The following is a 14,414-nucleotide window of genomic DNA, read 5'->3' as shown; positions in this document are numbered from 1 at the left end:
TAACGTGAATGACAAGAAAGTCACCTGTATTCGGTTTGGGATACATCTTTTGCAGAGTGCTTTTTGTTCCACATAGAGTTAAGGTCACATTTTTTTTTCAAATTAATAACAGGCATGTCTCCTAGAACAATAATCAAATTGATAAATTATCTTCCCAATCAAGTTAACTTGTATAACTTTTATATAAGCTGTATGCAGATATTTTGTGGCCTTTTGAGTAGGGTTAGTTATTCAGCCTTTGTTTGCAATTATAAGTGTACCTGGCTCTTAGAAAAAGCACTCTTTGAAAAGTAAATAACTGGATACTCTCAGAAAGTAGCACATCTCAGTGCTCATATTTCCATAATTATAAAGACTACCCACAAAATCTTTGGTCTACCAAGTACTTGACGATGCTTCTGTATACATGGCTTGTAGTATAAAAGGTCTTATAAATAAGACTTGTATTCACATTGAACATTTTTTTACTTGGTAAGTGTTTTATTTACTTTTGAAAAATTATTATGACGTTTATTTAAAAATTAATCCTATGGTAGTATTTTTCATGTAGAAAACTAATAATTTAAAAAAAAGATAACTAATAATGTAGTTAAACTTAACTGTTTGAATAGAAATTATAATAAATGACACATTTTCCTAAACTCTGAAAATACCAAATTATATGGGAAATCGGTAAAAAGAAACATAAATTTAGGAGATATGTTGCAGAATTCTGACTGAAATTAATGTGATTATTTTCGATGAGAATTAATTTTGTAAATACAATGAAAACATATAAAAGATATTTCTGAGCCTAAGAAAATTTTTCTGTTTGCTTCTATTTAATTTAGTACCACCATGTTATAGTAATTTTATGAACAGAAGTGAAAATATTTCATTTTCAAATATATTTAAATTTTTCTGCCTTTAGAAGCTATCAGAATCTCTACATGAACAAAAGAAATAGTAAGTTAGATACGTTTCACTTAATGAACACTTGGATTGTTAAGGGTAGTAAATGGGGTTAAAGCCTTGCTATTTTATGTATCATTACCACAAAATTGATGGACCATTATATCAATACAATCATTGTATTGAAACCTCTGTTTAAATGGCTTATTAAGCTATATTTGCAATGCAAACTGTTTAGAATCCATACACGGCCAAATCAAAGATATTATATAATTAATGAATAGTAACCGAGAAAAAATATTTTTGTTGCACTGCTAAAGATGGACTGCATGTAATTTGGAATGGTGTGACTAGACATAATTTGTAATGCATCTGAATTATATTTTCTGCCTTTTATTGTCAGCTTCTGATAATGAAGAAATTCTCCTAAGGGATGAGATATATGAAGTCAGCTTTAAAAAAATTGGCTGGGGAAGAACTGTTATAATCTAGTTATAAAATCTCCATTTTCTTTATATAAAGGCTTTGATTTCCGTATTTGACCACTCAGTATTTAAATGATACAGACTAATGCCTGCATAGAGTAAAATTGAAGTATATAAGAGCCTTAAAGTGAAAAAATGAACCTTCTGACTGCCTTAAAATATGACTAGTTCTCCAACACAGGCATACATACTTTGCTTAGGGTCTGTTCATTAAGTAATGCCTTAATAGTGTCAGTATTTCTAAAGTATAGAACTTGAGGTTCTTTTACAGCTTTCTCTTTTACATAAAGAATGGAAATTTAACAAGTTTTAAATCTGATTGTACATTAGTTGTTTAAGCACCCATTAACAGGATAATCTAGGACACTGATGTGTTATACATACATGACTGTTAACATCAGTAATACCTTGTGATAGTTTAAGGTTTTTTATTGTTTTGTATAACAAATTATCCAAGAAGCTGGACTCTATGTAACATGATCTCCAAGGACCAAGCTGCATATTTAAACACTCTGAGTGAAAAATAAAGTTGTACAGTTCCAAAAATGATTAATTTTTTAAGGGAATTTTTCAAGACAAAAGGCAAATATATTCTTTCAAGCCTACCACCAATTCATTCAAAGAAGTGAATACAGTTGTAAACAGTTGCAATAAGAAGTATCCAGGCCAGTGATGTTTAATTACATTCATATTTTTACATTCACTTTGCCTTTTAAAGCAGGAATATTTTATAAAAATGAGAGAAAACTTTAAATTGTCAAGCTGGTGCTTTAAAGTATATAAAGTCTGATTTATAACACATTCCATTTCAAAGGAAAAGGACCCTGAAAGGAGGGGCGGGGGTTTCCTAGAAACTCACTGATACTCTGTTGAGTCTTCCAAGTTATCACTGTAAATAACACATCTAACAATGTAATTCTCGTGTTTTCTGATAGAAAAATGGATGAAACACTAATGTATGAAATTTGTTTCATGACAAAATAGTTTCCACCAATACTGTGAAATCTGGACTCTCCTGTGTAGCCCTGCAAAACCCATACTGGATAAATCATTTTAGACATGGAGTGCAGGTGGGCACAATGTGAACTGTTTCTAGTCACTTGTGTTATTGTAGAATTTGATAGAGGTACCAAATAAACTCTATGCACATCAAGTATTTGTCTTTATTTCTTGAAAGAAGAATTTTAAGGTTATTATGTGCCTTGTAAGAAGCTTCCAGGTGGCACTAGTGGTAAAGAACCCGCCTGTCAATGCAGGTTAGACACAAGAGACGCAGGTTCAATGGAAGATCCCCTGGAGGAGGGCGCAGCAACCCACTCCAGTATTCTTGCCTGGAGAATTCCATGGACAGAGGAGCCTGGCAGGCTGCAGTCCATAGGGCCACAGAGTGGGACATGACTGAAGTGACTTAGCATGCATGGCTTACAAGATGTAAGGCTCTTGGCCTTACATTTTATAATCTTACAGTATTTGAATATTCAATCTTATAATAGTTAAATAAAATGAAATTAAGGTTTGATCATTAATACTGGTCTTGAAATGCCTCAATGTTTATTTAAAATATGTGCTTGAGGATTCTTTTCAATAGGTATTAATTACAGAATCAAAACTACATTTAATAAAAATATACATTTTTTAAAGAGTTTAAAACAAGATTCTTTTGTGGGAAAAAAATTATTCAAAGTTGCCTTTGGGAGGAAGGAAAGGATAAATTAGGAATTTGAGATTAACATATACACACTACTATATATAAAGTAGTTAACTAACAAGACCTACTGTATAGCACAGGGAACTACTAAATACTGTGAAATAACCTATAAGGGAAAAGAATCTGAAAAAGAATATATATATACACATGCACACATATATAATAGGTATATAATCTAACTGAATCACGTTGCTTTATACCTGAAACTAACACAGCACTGGAAAGCAATGATACTTCAACTACAAAATTTTAAAAAATAGAAAATAAAAGTTGCCTTTGGGAAAAGGTAACACCAAAACTCAACTATGCAAATAAAAATATTCTAAGTGCCAATTTACAGAGATTTCTCTGAATTCCCATCAAACTTTCATATTAAAAGTTCTAAGAAAAAAAAATAAAAATAAGTTCTAAGATCTGAGCCATAGGAATTGAAGAGAACATACGAATTGAAACTACATACGAGCATACCCACCAAAACTGTATAAACATTCATTCGATATTAGAGTTCTCCATTTAAAGATGGCAGTGAACAGCTGAATGGAGAAAGGAAGATCACAAACTACAGTTGACCCTTGGAACGTGGGTTTGAACTGTGTGGGTCCCACTCAGACATGGATTTTTTTCAGTAATAAATACTGCAGTACTAGACAGTGATGAATCTGAGGGTGTGGAGGACTGATTTCTAAGTTACACTTGGATTTTCAAGGTGGTATTCGGAGCCCCAATCCCTGCCTTGTTCAGGAATCAACTGTAAATATTTCCTCACAGATGAGCAAAACTAAACTTTATTTTAAACCTTAATTGGGAAACTTGCCTTTAAAAAAAATTGTTCAAATAGTATTTTTTTTAGTATTAGTAAACAGTGAAACTCAAATATATTTAAAAAATCCCTTTTTTCCCAGCAGCTTTTCAGCTTCCCAGTTAAATTTTTTGGCAATTCATGTCTAAGTTGATTAGTGGTAAAAGTGAGGGGGGAAAGATTGCCTGTTTTTTAAAAAATATTAAACAGTTAGTCTTTCAGATCTTAACATTAAAAATCAAAGACCCCCCCAAAAAGATCATACTTTTTCTTAAACGATCACCATTTTCTTTCTAACCTATGATTCTGGAAAGTACGGCTGCCAAAATCTAGTTTTGCCTTAGATTTACATTAAGACTTTTATCCAGCTATAATTTATGGTGTTATGGACTGAATGTGTCTCCCCAAAATTTATGTTGAAACCCTCATTCCCAGTAACAATTATGCTTTTTTTTACTGAAAACTTACGTCCCCCCACCCAAAAGTCTTTCTGTTAATCCTCCGCTTAGTAACAACTCCCTGCATAATCAGACTAAAGTTCTTGGTCATCTGGGACTGGCATGTCACCTGGGCAGCTGCTTAGACCCACAGGACTGTCCCTGCAGCACTCACTTCAGATGCCCGTCTGTCCAGGTTGTCACCTATTATCTGCTCCTTCAGTTTTAAGTATCTTTTTTACTGAAGAATTGGCAAATAAGATGTTTCCACAGTGATTTATTGTTCATTATTTTTTACAACCTTTTCATGAAGATAATTCATATATTTAAAACACCTTCAAATATTTAAAAGACATTATCAGGCAATATCATTTTAAATATGTAGTGACATATTACTAGCAAAGTTATATGCACTTACATCACTAAAGTTCTTCCCTCTTACTTTTTTTTAAATGACACTGGTGAACTAGTGGAAGCAATTTTCCTTCTTTGTGAAGCCTATGAGTGTCAGTTGCACCTCCAATAAAAGTTCCATTGACAAATATTCGTGGTACCTGTTGGATAAACAAAAGTTTAGATGTCACCCTGGGTGTCAGAAGTATAAAGCCATTCACAGGATCCTAACACATGCTACTCTGTGGGTGCTTTTATGGGCAAAGCACTATATAAAGCTCTTTGATAATTACCTATTTAAAATTTTCAACCCTTTAGGTGGGGCTTCCCTGGTTAGCTCAGTGGTAAAGAATCCATCTGCCGATGAAGGAGACAGGTTCAATTCCTGGGTCGGGAAGATCCCCTGGAGAAGGAAATGGCAACCCGCTCCAGTATTCTTGCCTGGAAAATCCTGGCTGCAGCCCATGGGCTCGCAAAGAAGTCACACTTAGCGTCTAAACAACAACCTTTCAGGTGGGTACTATTTTTTAGTCTTATTTTGCAGGCAAAGGAGGCACAGGAGCTTGCCCAAGATCACAAAGTAAGTGACAGAACTGGGGTTTAAACCCAGGACAAACTGACTCTCAATCCCTTTCTCCTCATCACTTTGGCATATAAAAGGCAAAATAAAGCAATCAGCAATCTCTAATGATTAGTGATGTTTAAGTGGTTCTTCTTATCACTGTTTACTAAAGGGGAAGAGTACATTATCAACTCCTTAACAGGCACATATAAATAGGAAAATGGCACATATAAACAGGAAGGAAAAATAATGTTGCCATTATTTTTCTTTTTTGTTCCTTTGGGTTGGTTTGTTTTGCCACACCATGCAGCATGCAGGATCTTAATTCTGCCTGGCCAGGGATCCAGTCCTCTACAGTGGAAGCTCAGAGTCCTGACTACTGGACAACCATGGAATTTCCTCTATTATTATGGGAACATCCTCAGATTTTCAAGAATCTAAAAACATGGAGCCTGAAAGCACTCATTAGCACAGAAAATGAAGCACCCTTGATCTGCACTGTTCAAGTGAGCAAAGAATTCTTTCATCTTGAAAAAGTCCCAGGAGGATGTCAACCATTTATAGACCACCACTCACGCCAACACCATTAACCCACCCATTTCACACACACACACATACACACACACACACACACACACACACACAGTAAAAATTTTTAAAAAATAGAACTCTGTTGTTTCCTGGTCTATGAATCTCTTGGAGTATGTCTGGCTCACTTTTCCCTACACAAGGACACAGGCCCAAGGTGACCCAGCTCACCACCCACTTTGGGGCAAAGCAATGCAGGGAATGGACTCACAGTTCTTTCACCAGTCATTTTGTGAAGAGCGTCTTGAAACTGACTTCCATATTCAAGCATGTCCAATTCCACCACTTTATAGTTAACATTCATGTCATGGAAAAGGTTTTTTGCCATCGTACAGTAAGAACAGGATGTTTTGGAGAAAATCACCACACAATTATTAGAAATGGTCTCCTGAAGAAAAACAAAAAGATCATTTTAATTTTAGACATTTCCTCTCAGAAAGGAATCATGATACAGGAGATATATGATATAGTAGGAAGGGTATGGATTTTGGAGCCTCACAATTCAGGGCTCAGACTCAGCCTATGTCATCTAATTCTCATCTGTAGATTGAAGACAAAAGAAAATTATTAGGGAAAAGGGATGTGATGGGTGGAAAGTGTTGGCACAGAGTAATAACACATGTAATCACCGCCAATTCATAGACAGCAGACACTTCTGTGTGCCAACACGATCTTCAACACTTTACCTTCACTAGTTCACTTAAACCTCACTACAATCCTGATAGATCTTTATCATCGCCTTCATCATGAGGAAACTGAGGCAGAGAGGAGGGTAAATAACCCTGGTCCTCAAAGTGGGTGAGCTGGGATTTGAACCCACACAAGTCTGAGTCCACAGCCCAGATACTTAATCTCTTGTCATACTACTTCTCAAATATTCAGGTGTTCAGGAGTTAACTCCTTACTTAACTGTCTCTTAAATTTTTTTTTTTTTTACCATCTTAACCATTCTTTGCTTTTTTTTTTTGGCTGAACCACACGGCTTATGGGGTCTTAGCTCCCCAACCAGGAATGAACCCATGTCCCTGGCAGTGGAAGCCTGAAGTCCTAACCACTGGACCACGAGAATTCCCTTCTTTGCTTTTTTTTTTAACATTGAAATCTAACTGCTGCTGCTGCTAAGTCGCGTCAGTCGTGTCTGATTCTGTGCGACCCCATAGACAGCAGCCCACTAGGCTCCCCCATCCCTGGGATTCTCCAGGTAACAACACTGGAGTGGGTTGCCATTTCCTTCTCCAGAAATATAACTGACTTACATTATTATATTAGTTTCAGGTGTATAGCATGGTGATTCGGTATTTTTATATTTTACAAAATGATCAACCCACTTCCTTACTGTTCAATGGTGAAAAATGACGTACACATGCATGCTGAGTCACTTCAGTTATGTCTGAGTCTCTGCAAACCTTTGGATTGTAACCTGCCAGGCTGCTGTGCCCGTGGGATACTAGAGTGGGTTGCCATGCCCTTCTCCAGGGGATCTTCCTGACCCAGGGATCAAACCCATGTCTCTTACATTTCCTACATTGGCAAGCAGGTTCTTTACCACTAGTGACACCTGAAGCCCCAGTGATGTATGATTTCTCTTCAAAATGTAAGGCTTTCAAGGATCCAGGTATACAATAGTTTTTCCCTTCAACTTCCACTCCTTCCTTGTATATCTTTATAGTAAAAAAATAAAACAACTGTCATCACTGTTTTGATAAGATATTCTCCAGCATTCATTGTTCCTGGAAAAGCTACTTCCAGACATGCTGACTCAGTGGGTCTGAGGCAGAGGTCAGAAACTATTTCTGAAAAACATTTCCAACAATTCTAACATCAGCCTGGAAGCTATACTAGCCTTGGAGGCTATCCTGCCTGCCTTCGTCACAAAGACCCCAAGGCTTCGCTGTGCATCTGGGTCACAACTTCACGGGTGAAGTTTGTTGAGCTCTGTGCATGTCAATGTCTTTCGGGAATTTCTGAATGGACAGATCTAGCATCTGCTAGGTTGTCCTAGTGTGAGTCATAAGCAGCACCTTCAAGATGAAGGTCAAAAATCAGAGAGTAGGACAAAGTGGTTCAGAAGATGCATATGCCCTCGGGGGCCAGAAGGGTTCCAAGTCAGTGTCTGTTCAGTTGTTCAGTCACTAAGTCATGTTCAACTCTTTCGACCCCATGGACTGCAGCACACCAGGCTTCCCTGTCCTTCACTATTTCCCAGAGTTGGCTCAAATTCATATCCACTGAGTTGGTGATGCCATCCAACCACGTCATCCTGTCATCCCCTTCTCTCCTGCCCTCAATCTTTCCCAGCATCAAGGTCTTTTCTAATGAGTTGGCTCCTCACATCAGGTGGTCAAAGTATTGAGCTTCAGCTTCAGCATCAGCCCTTCCAATGAACATTCAGGGTTGATTTCCTTTAGGACTGGCTGGCTGGATCTCCTAGCTGTCCAAGGGACTCTCAAGACTCTATGTGTATGCAAATCTATTTCCATGCTTCTCTTCTGCTCACTCTCAATATTTACTACTACAGAAGTCTATCTCAGGGAGAGCTAGACAGGCCAGAGATATACTACTGAATCCATTTTACAGATGAGAAAACTGAGGTTGAGGACTTCACAGCACTGGGTGGGATTCCACCCACCCTGTCCCAAAACCAAAGCAAGTGCTCCTTCCACACTGTGCTGCCGCAGGTTAGAGACACCCGAGACCATAAATTTAGAGAGAGGGGCTGAAACACAGTAAAGTGAAAGTCGTTCAGTTGCATGTGACTCTTTGAGACCCCATGGACTGTAGCCCACCAGGCTCCACTGTCCATGGGATTCTCCAGGCAAGAATACTGGAGTGAGTAGCCATTCCCTTCTCCAAAGGATCTTCCTGACCCAGGAATTGAACCTAGGTGTCCTGCATCATAGGCAGATTCTCTACCATCTGAGCCACCAGGGAAGCCCTGACAAATAGTGATGTAGAGATTCCTCGGTGATCAGTGCAAAGAAATAGGGGAAAACAACAGAATGGGAAAGACTAGAGATCTCCTCAAGAAAATTAGAGATACCAAGGGAACATTTCATGCAAAGATGGGCTCGATGAAGGACAGAAATGGTATGGACCTAACAGAAGCAGAAGATGTTAAGAAGAGGTGGCAAGAATACACAGAACTATACAAAAAAGATCTTCATGACCCAGATTACCACGATGGTGTGATGACTCACCTAGAGCCAGATATCCTAGAATGCAAAGTCAAGTGGGCCTTAGGAAGCATCACTATGAACAAAGCTAGTGGAGGTGATGGAATTCCAGTCGAGCTATTTCAAATCCTATAAGATGATGCTGTGAAAATGCTGCACTCAATATGCCAGCAAATTTGGAAAGCTCACCAGTGGCCACAGGACTGGAAAAGGTCACTTTTCATTCCAATCCCAAAGAAAGGCAATGCCAAAGAATGCAGAAACTACCACACAACTGCACTCATCTCACACGCTAGCAAAGTAATGCTCAAAATTCTCCAAGCCAAGCTTCAACAGTATGTGGACCGTGAACTTCCAGATGTTCAAGATGGATTTAGAAAAGGCAGAGGAACCAGATATCAAATTGCCAACATCTGTTGGATCATAGAAAAAGCAAAGAGTTCCAGAAAAACATCAACTTCTACTTCATTGACTCCACCAAAGCCTTTGACTGTGTGGGTCACAACAAACTGTGGAAAATTCTGAAACAGATGGGAATATCAGACCACCTGACCTGCCTCTTGAGAAATCTGTATGCAGGTCAAGAAGGAACATTTAGAACTGGACATGAAACAACAGACTGGTTCCACATAGGAAAAGGAGTACATCAAGGCTATATATTGTCACCCTGCTTATCTAACTTATATGCAGAGTACATCATGAGAAATGCTGGACTGGATGAAGCACAAGCTGGAATCAAGATTGCCAGGAGAAATATCAATAACCTCAGATATGCAGATGACACCACCCTTATAGTGAAAGTGAAAAAGAACTAAACAGCCTCTTGAGGAAAGTGAAAGAGGACAGTGAAAAAGTTGGCTTAAAGCTCAACATTCAGAAAACTAAGATCATGGCATCTGGTCTCATCAATTTATGGCAAACAGATGGGGAAACAGTAGAAACAGTGTCAGACTTTATTTTGGGGGGCTCTAAAATCACTGCAGATGGTGACTGCAGCCATGAAATTAAAAGACGCTTACTCCTTGGAAGAAAAGTTATGACCAACCTAGATAGCATATTAAAAAGCAGAGACATTACTTTGCCAACAAAGGTCCATCTAGTCAACGCTATGATTTTTCCAGTAGTCATATATGGATGTGAGAGTTGGACTATAAAGAAAGCTGAGCACTGAAGAATGGATGCTTTTGAACTGTGGTGTTGGAGAAGACTGTTGAGAGTCCCTTGGACCGCAAGGAGATCCAACCAGTCCATCCTAAAGGAGATCAGTCCTAAATATTCATTGGAAGGACTGATGCTGAAGCTGAAATTCCAATACTTTGGCCAGCTGATTCAAAGAACTGACTCATTTGAAAAGCCCCTGATGCTGGGAAAGATTGAAGGCTGGGAAAGGAAGAAGGGGATGACAGAGAATGAGATGGTTGGATGGCATCACCAACTCAATAGACATGAGTTTGAGCAAACACTGGGAGTTGGTTATGGACAGGGAGGCCTGGCGTGCTGCAATCCATGAGGCTGCAAAGAGTCAGACACAACTGAGCAACTGAACTGAACTGAGAGATTCCAAACTGAGCAGAAACTCAGGATGACAGTGTCACAGTTTCTTGAACCTTCCTTCTCACATTTTCTCAACACTGTCCTTACTAAATATTTCATGGTTTCATATTCTTTTTGTTTGTTTGTTTTTGGCCAAATTGCGAGGTGTTAGTTCCATGACCAGAGATTGAACCTGTGCCCCCTGCAGTGGAAGCATGGAATCTTAACCACTGAAATGCCAGGGAAGTTCCTCCTGGTTTCCTATTCTTATTTTAAAAGAAGCAATCCCTCACAATAGGTCTCCAACATTACTGTTATTTTCAGCAGCTGTGAGTGAATATTTTTGTAGTCAAATAAACCCAAGGCAGAAATTGTTTGTGTGTAGTGGTGTTTGGTGGTGAGAGACAGAGAAATACGTATGTCCTGTAGGCTGCCGTCTATGGGTTTGCACAGAGTCGGACATGACTGAAGCAACTTAGCAGCAGCAGCAGTAGGCTGCAGGGGTAGAAAAACATACACACAAGAGGAATTTCCTGAGGCAGACTTAACTGGGCTTTGCAGTTCAAGCAAGAGAAACACAAGAGAACACAGCAGTGCACAGTATCCTTGAGAGGATCAGTCACAGAGTAACTACTGCAAACTAGGTTCTATGTTTTAGAGAAACAGCTTCTCGGGACAGAAGCGAACAGTATGCCTGGCTAAGGCACCCTGACTGGTAACAACAGGAAACCTGAGGTGGGGGAGACGGAAAGAACAGTCAACCTCATAGACCCAACTTAGAGGAGCGAAGGCACCTTAAGAATAAATCTCATAGGGACTTCCCTGGCAGTTCAGTGGTGAGGATTCTGTGCTTCCACTGCAGACGGCACACGTTCGATCCCAGGTCAGGAAACTAAAATCCCACAAGCAATTTGGCACAGCGAAAAAAAGAATAAATCTCATAAGTTTATTTTGAGAAAAAAAAAAAAAAAAAAAACTAAGAAAATGATCCAGAACTTCTTTGTATCATGCATGATTTTGATAGCAGATTTTAAAATATATTAACTAAATATATATATATATAAATAAACTTAGTAATTAATTTTCTAGACTGTCAAGTTTGGATAAGCATATTAAATATGTATGACAATTCTATTTCCAACAAGGAAAGTTTTTTCCTACATGTCCCCCATCACTCACTTGGATCTGATTCACAGGAGCAGTTGCTTCGTTTCCCAAAGATGATGTGCTGTTCCCCATCCTAAAATGAATTTTAAAGAGCAGTGCAGTTAAACATTAAGGACAATATATCAGATGAGATCCATTCAGAGCAACCCAATATGCAAATATATATCCAAACATATGAAAGAGAAAAGTTTTACTTGCTATCAGTACAAAATAGCATTGTCAAAGTATTTGTTTACTAATATCACAAAGGCCTACATCATTTACTATCTAGCTTTCAGGAAAGAAAATGGAGGTTAAAGGATGAAGGTGTGGACCTAAGTAGGAGCTTAGGTGGAACAACACATCAATCTATTTGTCTTATTAACTAAGAGAACACATCCTTTTCATCTCAGTTCCAACACTTAATTAGCATTCCCCAAGCACCTACTATTTGCGTCTACTCTAGAAGCAGGAATTCTAGTAGACCTTCTAAGACCATATTTCCTTTCCTACTAAGAGGAAGTGGAAGGTGTATTCTGAAACGTCTCCTTCCCTGCCAAAGAAAAGAGAAAGCTGCTGGAAGGCACTTTTCTCCAATTCCAGTCAAGAAAGTAAGTTGTAAAAAAAAAGAAAAAGAAAGTAAGTTGTTCAATACACGTTTCTCTTCTCCATTAATGAAGTAGCCACTAGCCATGCCACGTTTATGTAACACCTACTACGTGCTGCTGCTAAGTCACTTCAGTCGTGTCCGACTCTGTGTGACCCCATAGACAGCAGCCCACCAGGCTCCCCTATCCCTGGGATTCTCCAGGCAAGAACACTGGAGTGGGTTGCCATTTCCTTCTCCAGTGCATGAAACTGAAAAGTGAAAGTGAAGTCGCCCAGTCGTGTCCGACTCCTAGCGACCCCATGGACTGCAGCCTACCAGGCTCCTTCATCCATGGGATTTTCCAGGCAAGAGTACTGGAGTGGGGTGCCATTGCCTTCTCCGTACTATGTGCTAAAGGGCTGAAATGCCGAAGGGATAGTATCACTGTAAAAACACCACTGAACCTCCAGGACTTGTCAAATAGTTACACTATGTGATTGGCACCTTCTGGAGGGGGTTTCTAGTTTAGCAGAGAAGGTTAATCAAGGAGCTCCTCGAGTCTTGCAAAACTGGCAGAAGTTAACAAATCGAGGAGTTAGGAATAACGTCCCAGACAGAGGGCTGGATGTACAGATAGGCGAGCTGGTAGGACAGCCCCGACCGGCCTCACGGGAATGAGGCGGGCAGAGAGGAGGCGGTCTCGCAACGCAGGCCTCGGGGCCGCGGGTATTCACCAACCTCGCTCGAGCCAGAGGCGACACCGTCCAACCTCGAAGACCTGGCCATTTGGTAGAAAGCGCCACTTCCACTTCCTGCCGCAGGAGCCAGATTTAGCAAATGAGAATGCAGATCGCTCGGTTAAATTAGAATTTCAGATAAACAGCGAATAACTGTTTAGCCTACGTATGTTCCGTTCAATATCTGGAATATATTTAAGCCAAACCATTATTCGCTGTATACTTGAAATACTAATTTATTAGGGCATCTTGTATTTTATCTAGTAACCGAGGAGAAGGGGAGGTTCAAGCCAGCAAGACTTAGGCTTGTGCAATCTGAAGATCACGTGGTCACGAAATCGCCAAGAGCGCTTAAGGCACCTTCTCTCTCGGTCCCTTCCCGGCCTCCCGCTCTCCGAGGCGCCTCAGCGGTTCGATCGACTCGGGGCGTACCGGGCGCCCGGGAAGAAGCTGCCTCCGCCCACCGCTAGGTCCAGACCCCAGCGAGGCCGCACAGCCACGTCCAGCTCGTGCTGCTCGCAGAGCCGCTTACCCCGAGCCCGAAATTCCCGCTGGCCCCTCAAACCGGCCCGCTGAGCTGCTCCTGATCGGGACGAGCCGAGTCCCCACCAGCGCTGCGCGGCGCCAGTACATGGTCTTAGTGCGGGGGCCTCATCGAGCAGATAGATGGACCAGCAACAGCCGCCCTGGAGATCCGGTCTCCGCCTGCAGGCTCTGCCCTACCCGGCTGCCCACGCCCACGCCACGCCCCCCGCCCGTGGCCCCGCCCCTCCGGGCTGCTTCTCCTCCAACCGCGGTCCCGCCCGCTGGGCTGCCACACCTCCACCGGTGGCCCCGCCCCTTTGGCTGGCCCCGCCTCCACCCTCGGATCTCGCCTCTTCACTTGGTTCCGCCCCCTTCCTCCCAGCCCCGCCCCGCCCGCGGCCCTCTCTCTGCAGCCGGCCCCGCCTCCACCCGCCGAATCCGCTTCCTCACCCGGTTCCGCCCCCTTCTTCCCAGCCCCGCCTCTGTCTTCCGGCCCCGCCTCCGCCCGCCGGCCCGGCCCCCGCTAGCCGGTCACGCCCCCTACGGGCTGCCCTTGAGGCGCCGGTCTATTCTACGCGGCTGCCGGTTCTTTCTCCCTCAGGCAGCCCCCGCCTACTAGGGTGCCGCTGTCGGAGTCCCAGCTGATGCCCTCACCTGCCTTTGTCCAGGGTTCATCCAGGTCCCGCCCCTAGGCTTTTTCTAATCGAGAACGCTCATAAAGGCTTACAGACACGTGCAGGCACTGCCTGGGCACTGTGGCCAACCTTCTGACGAAACGGAAAACAAAAACAGTGAGTGTCAGACACGGAATCAAAATGCCTGGGATGTTTACATAGGATGGTAGCGTC

The 14,414-nt window shown here is 41.3% G+C and overlaps 1 protein-coding gene across 6 annotated transcripts in view; it reads right to left on the bottom strand.

Moving 5' to 3' along the window:
• Positions 1–14,414, bottom strand: part of GLRX2 (glutaredoxin 2) — a 20,507-nt gene extending 6,093 nt beyond the window's left edge. The window contains exons 1-4 of one of the 6 annotated variants that reach the window (XM_069544549.1): positions 14,221–14,392; positions 11,749–11,809; positions 6,075–6,251; positions 4,739–4,874 (exon numbers count right to left, since the gene is read on the bottom strand). In XM_069544549.1, coding sequence (XP_069400650.1) covers positions 4,743–4,874; positions 6,075–6,251; positions 11,749–11,808 — 369 coding nt within the window. In that variant the 5' untranslated portion in view covers position 11,809; positions 14,221–14,392 and the 3' untranslated portion in view covers positions 4,739–4,742. Of the gene's footprint in view, positions 1–4,582; positions 4,875–6,074; positions 6,252–11,748; positions 11,810–13,042; positions 13,835–14,220 lie in introns of those variants that run through there. The other 5 variants (XM_069544546.1, XM_069544550.1, XM_069544548.1 and 2 more) reach the window with 5 other exon arrangements.

Source organism: Ovis canadensis, chromosome 12 (assembly GCF_042477335.2).
Source record: "Ovis canadensis isolate MfBH-ARS-UI-01 breed Bighorn chromosome 12, ARS-UI_OviCan_v2, whole genome shotgun sequence".
Lineage (NCBI taxonomy): Eukaryota > Metazoa > Chordata > Mammalia > Artiodactyla > Bovidae > Ovis > Ovis canadensis.
Note: the sequence above shows the minus strand (reverse complement) of the source record. Positions and strands in the feature narration are given on the sequence as shown.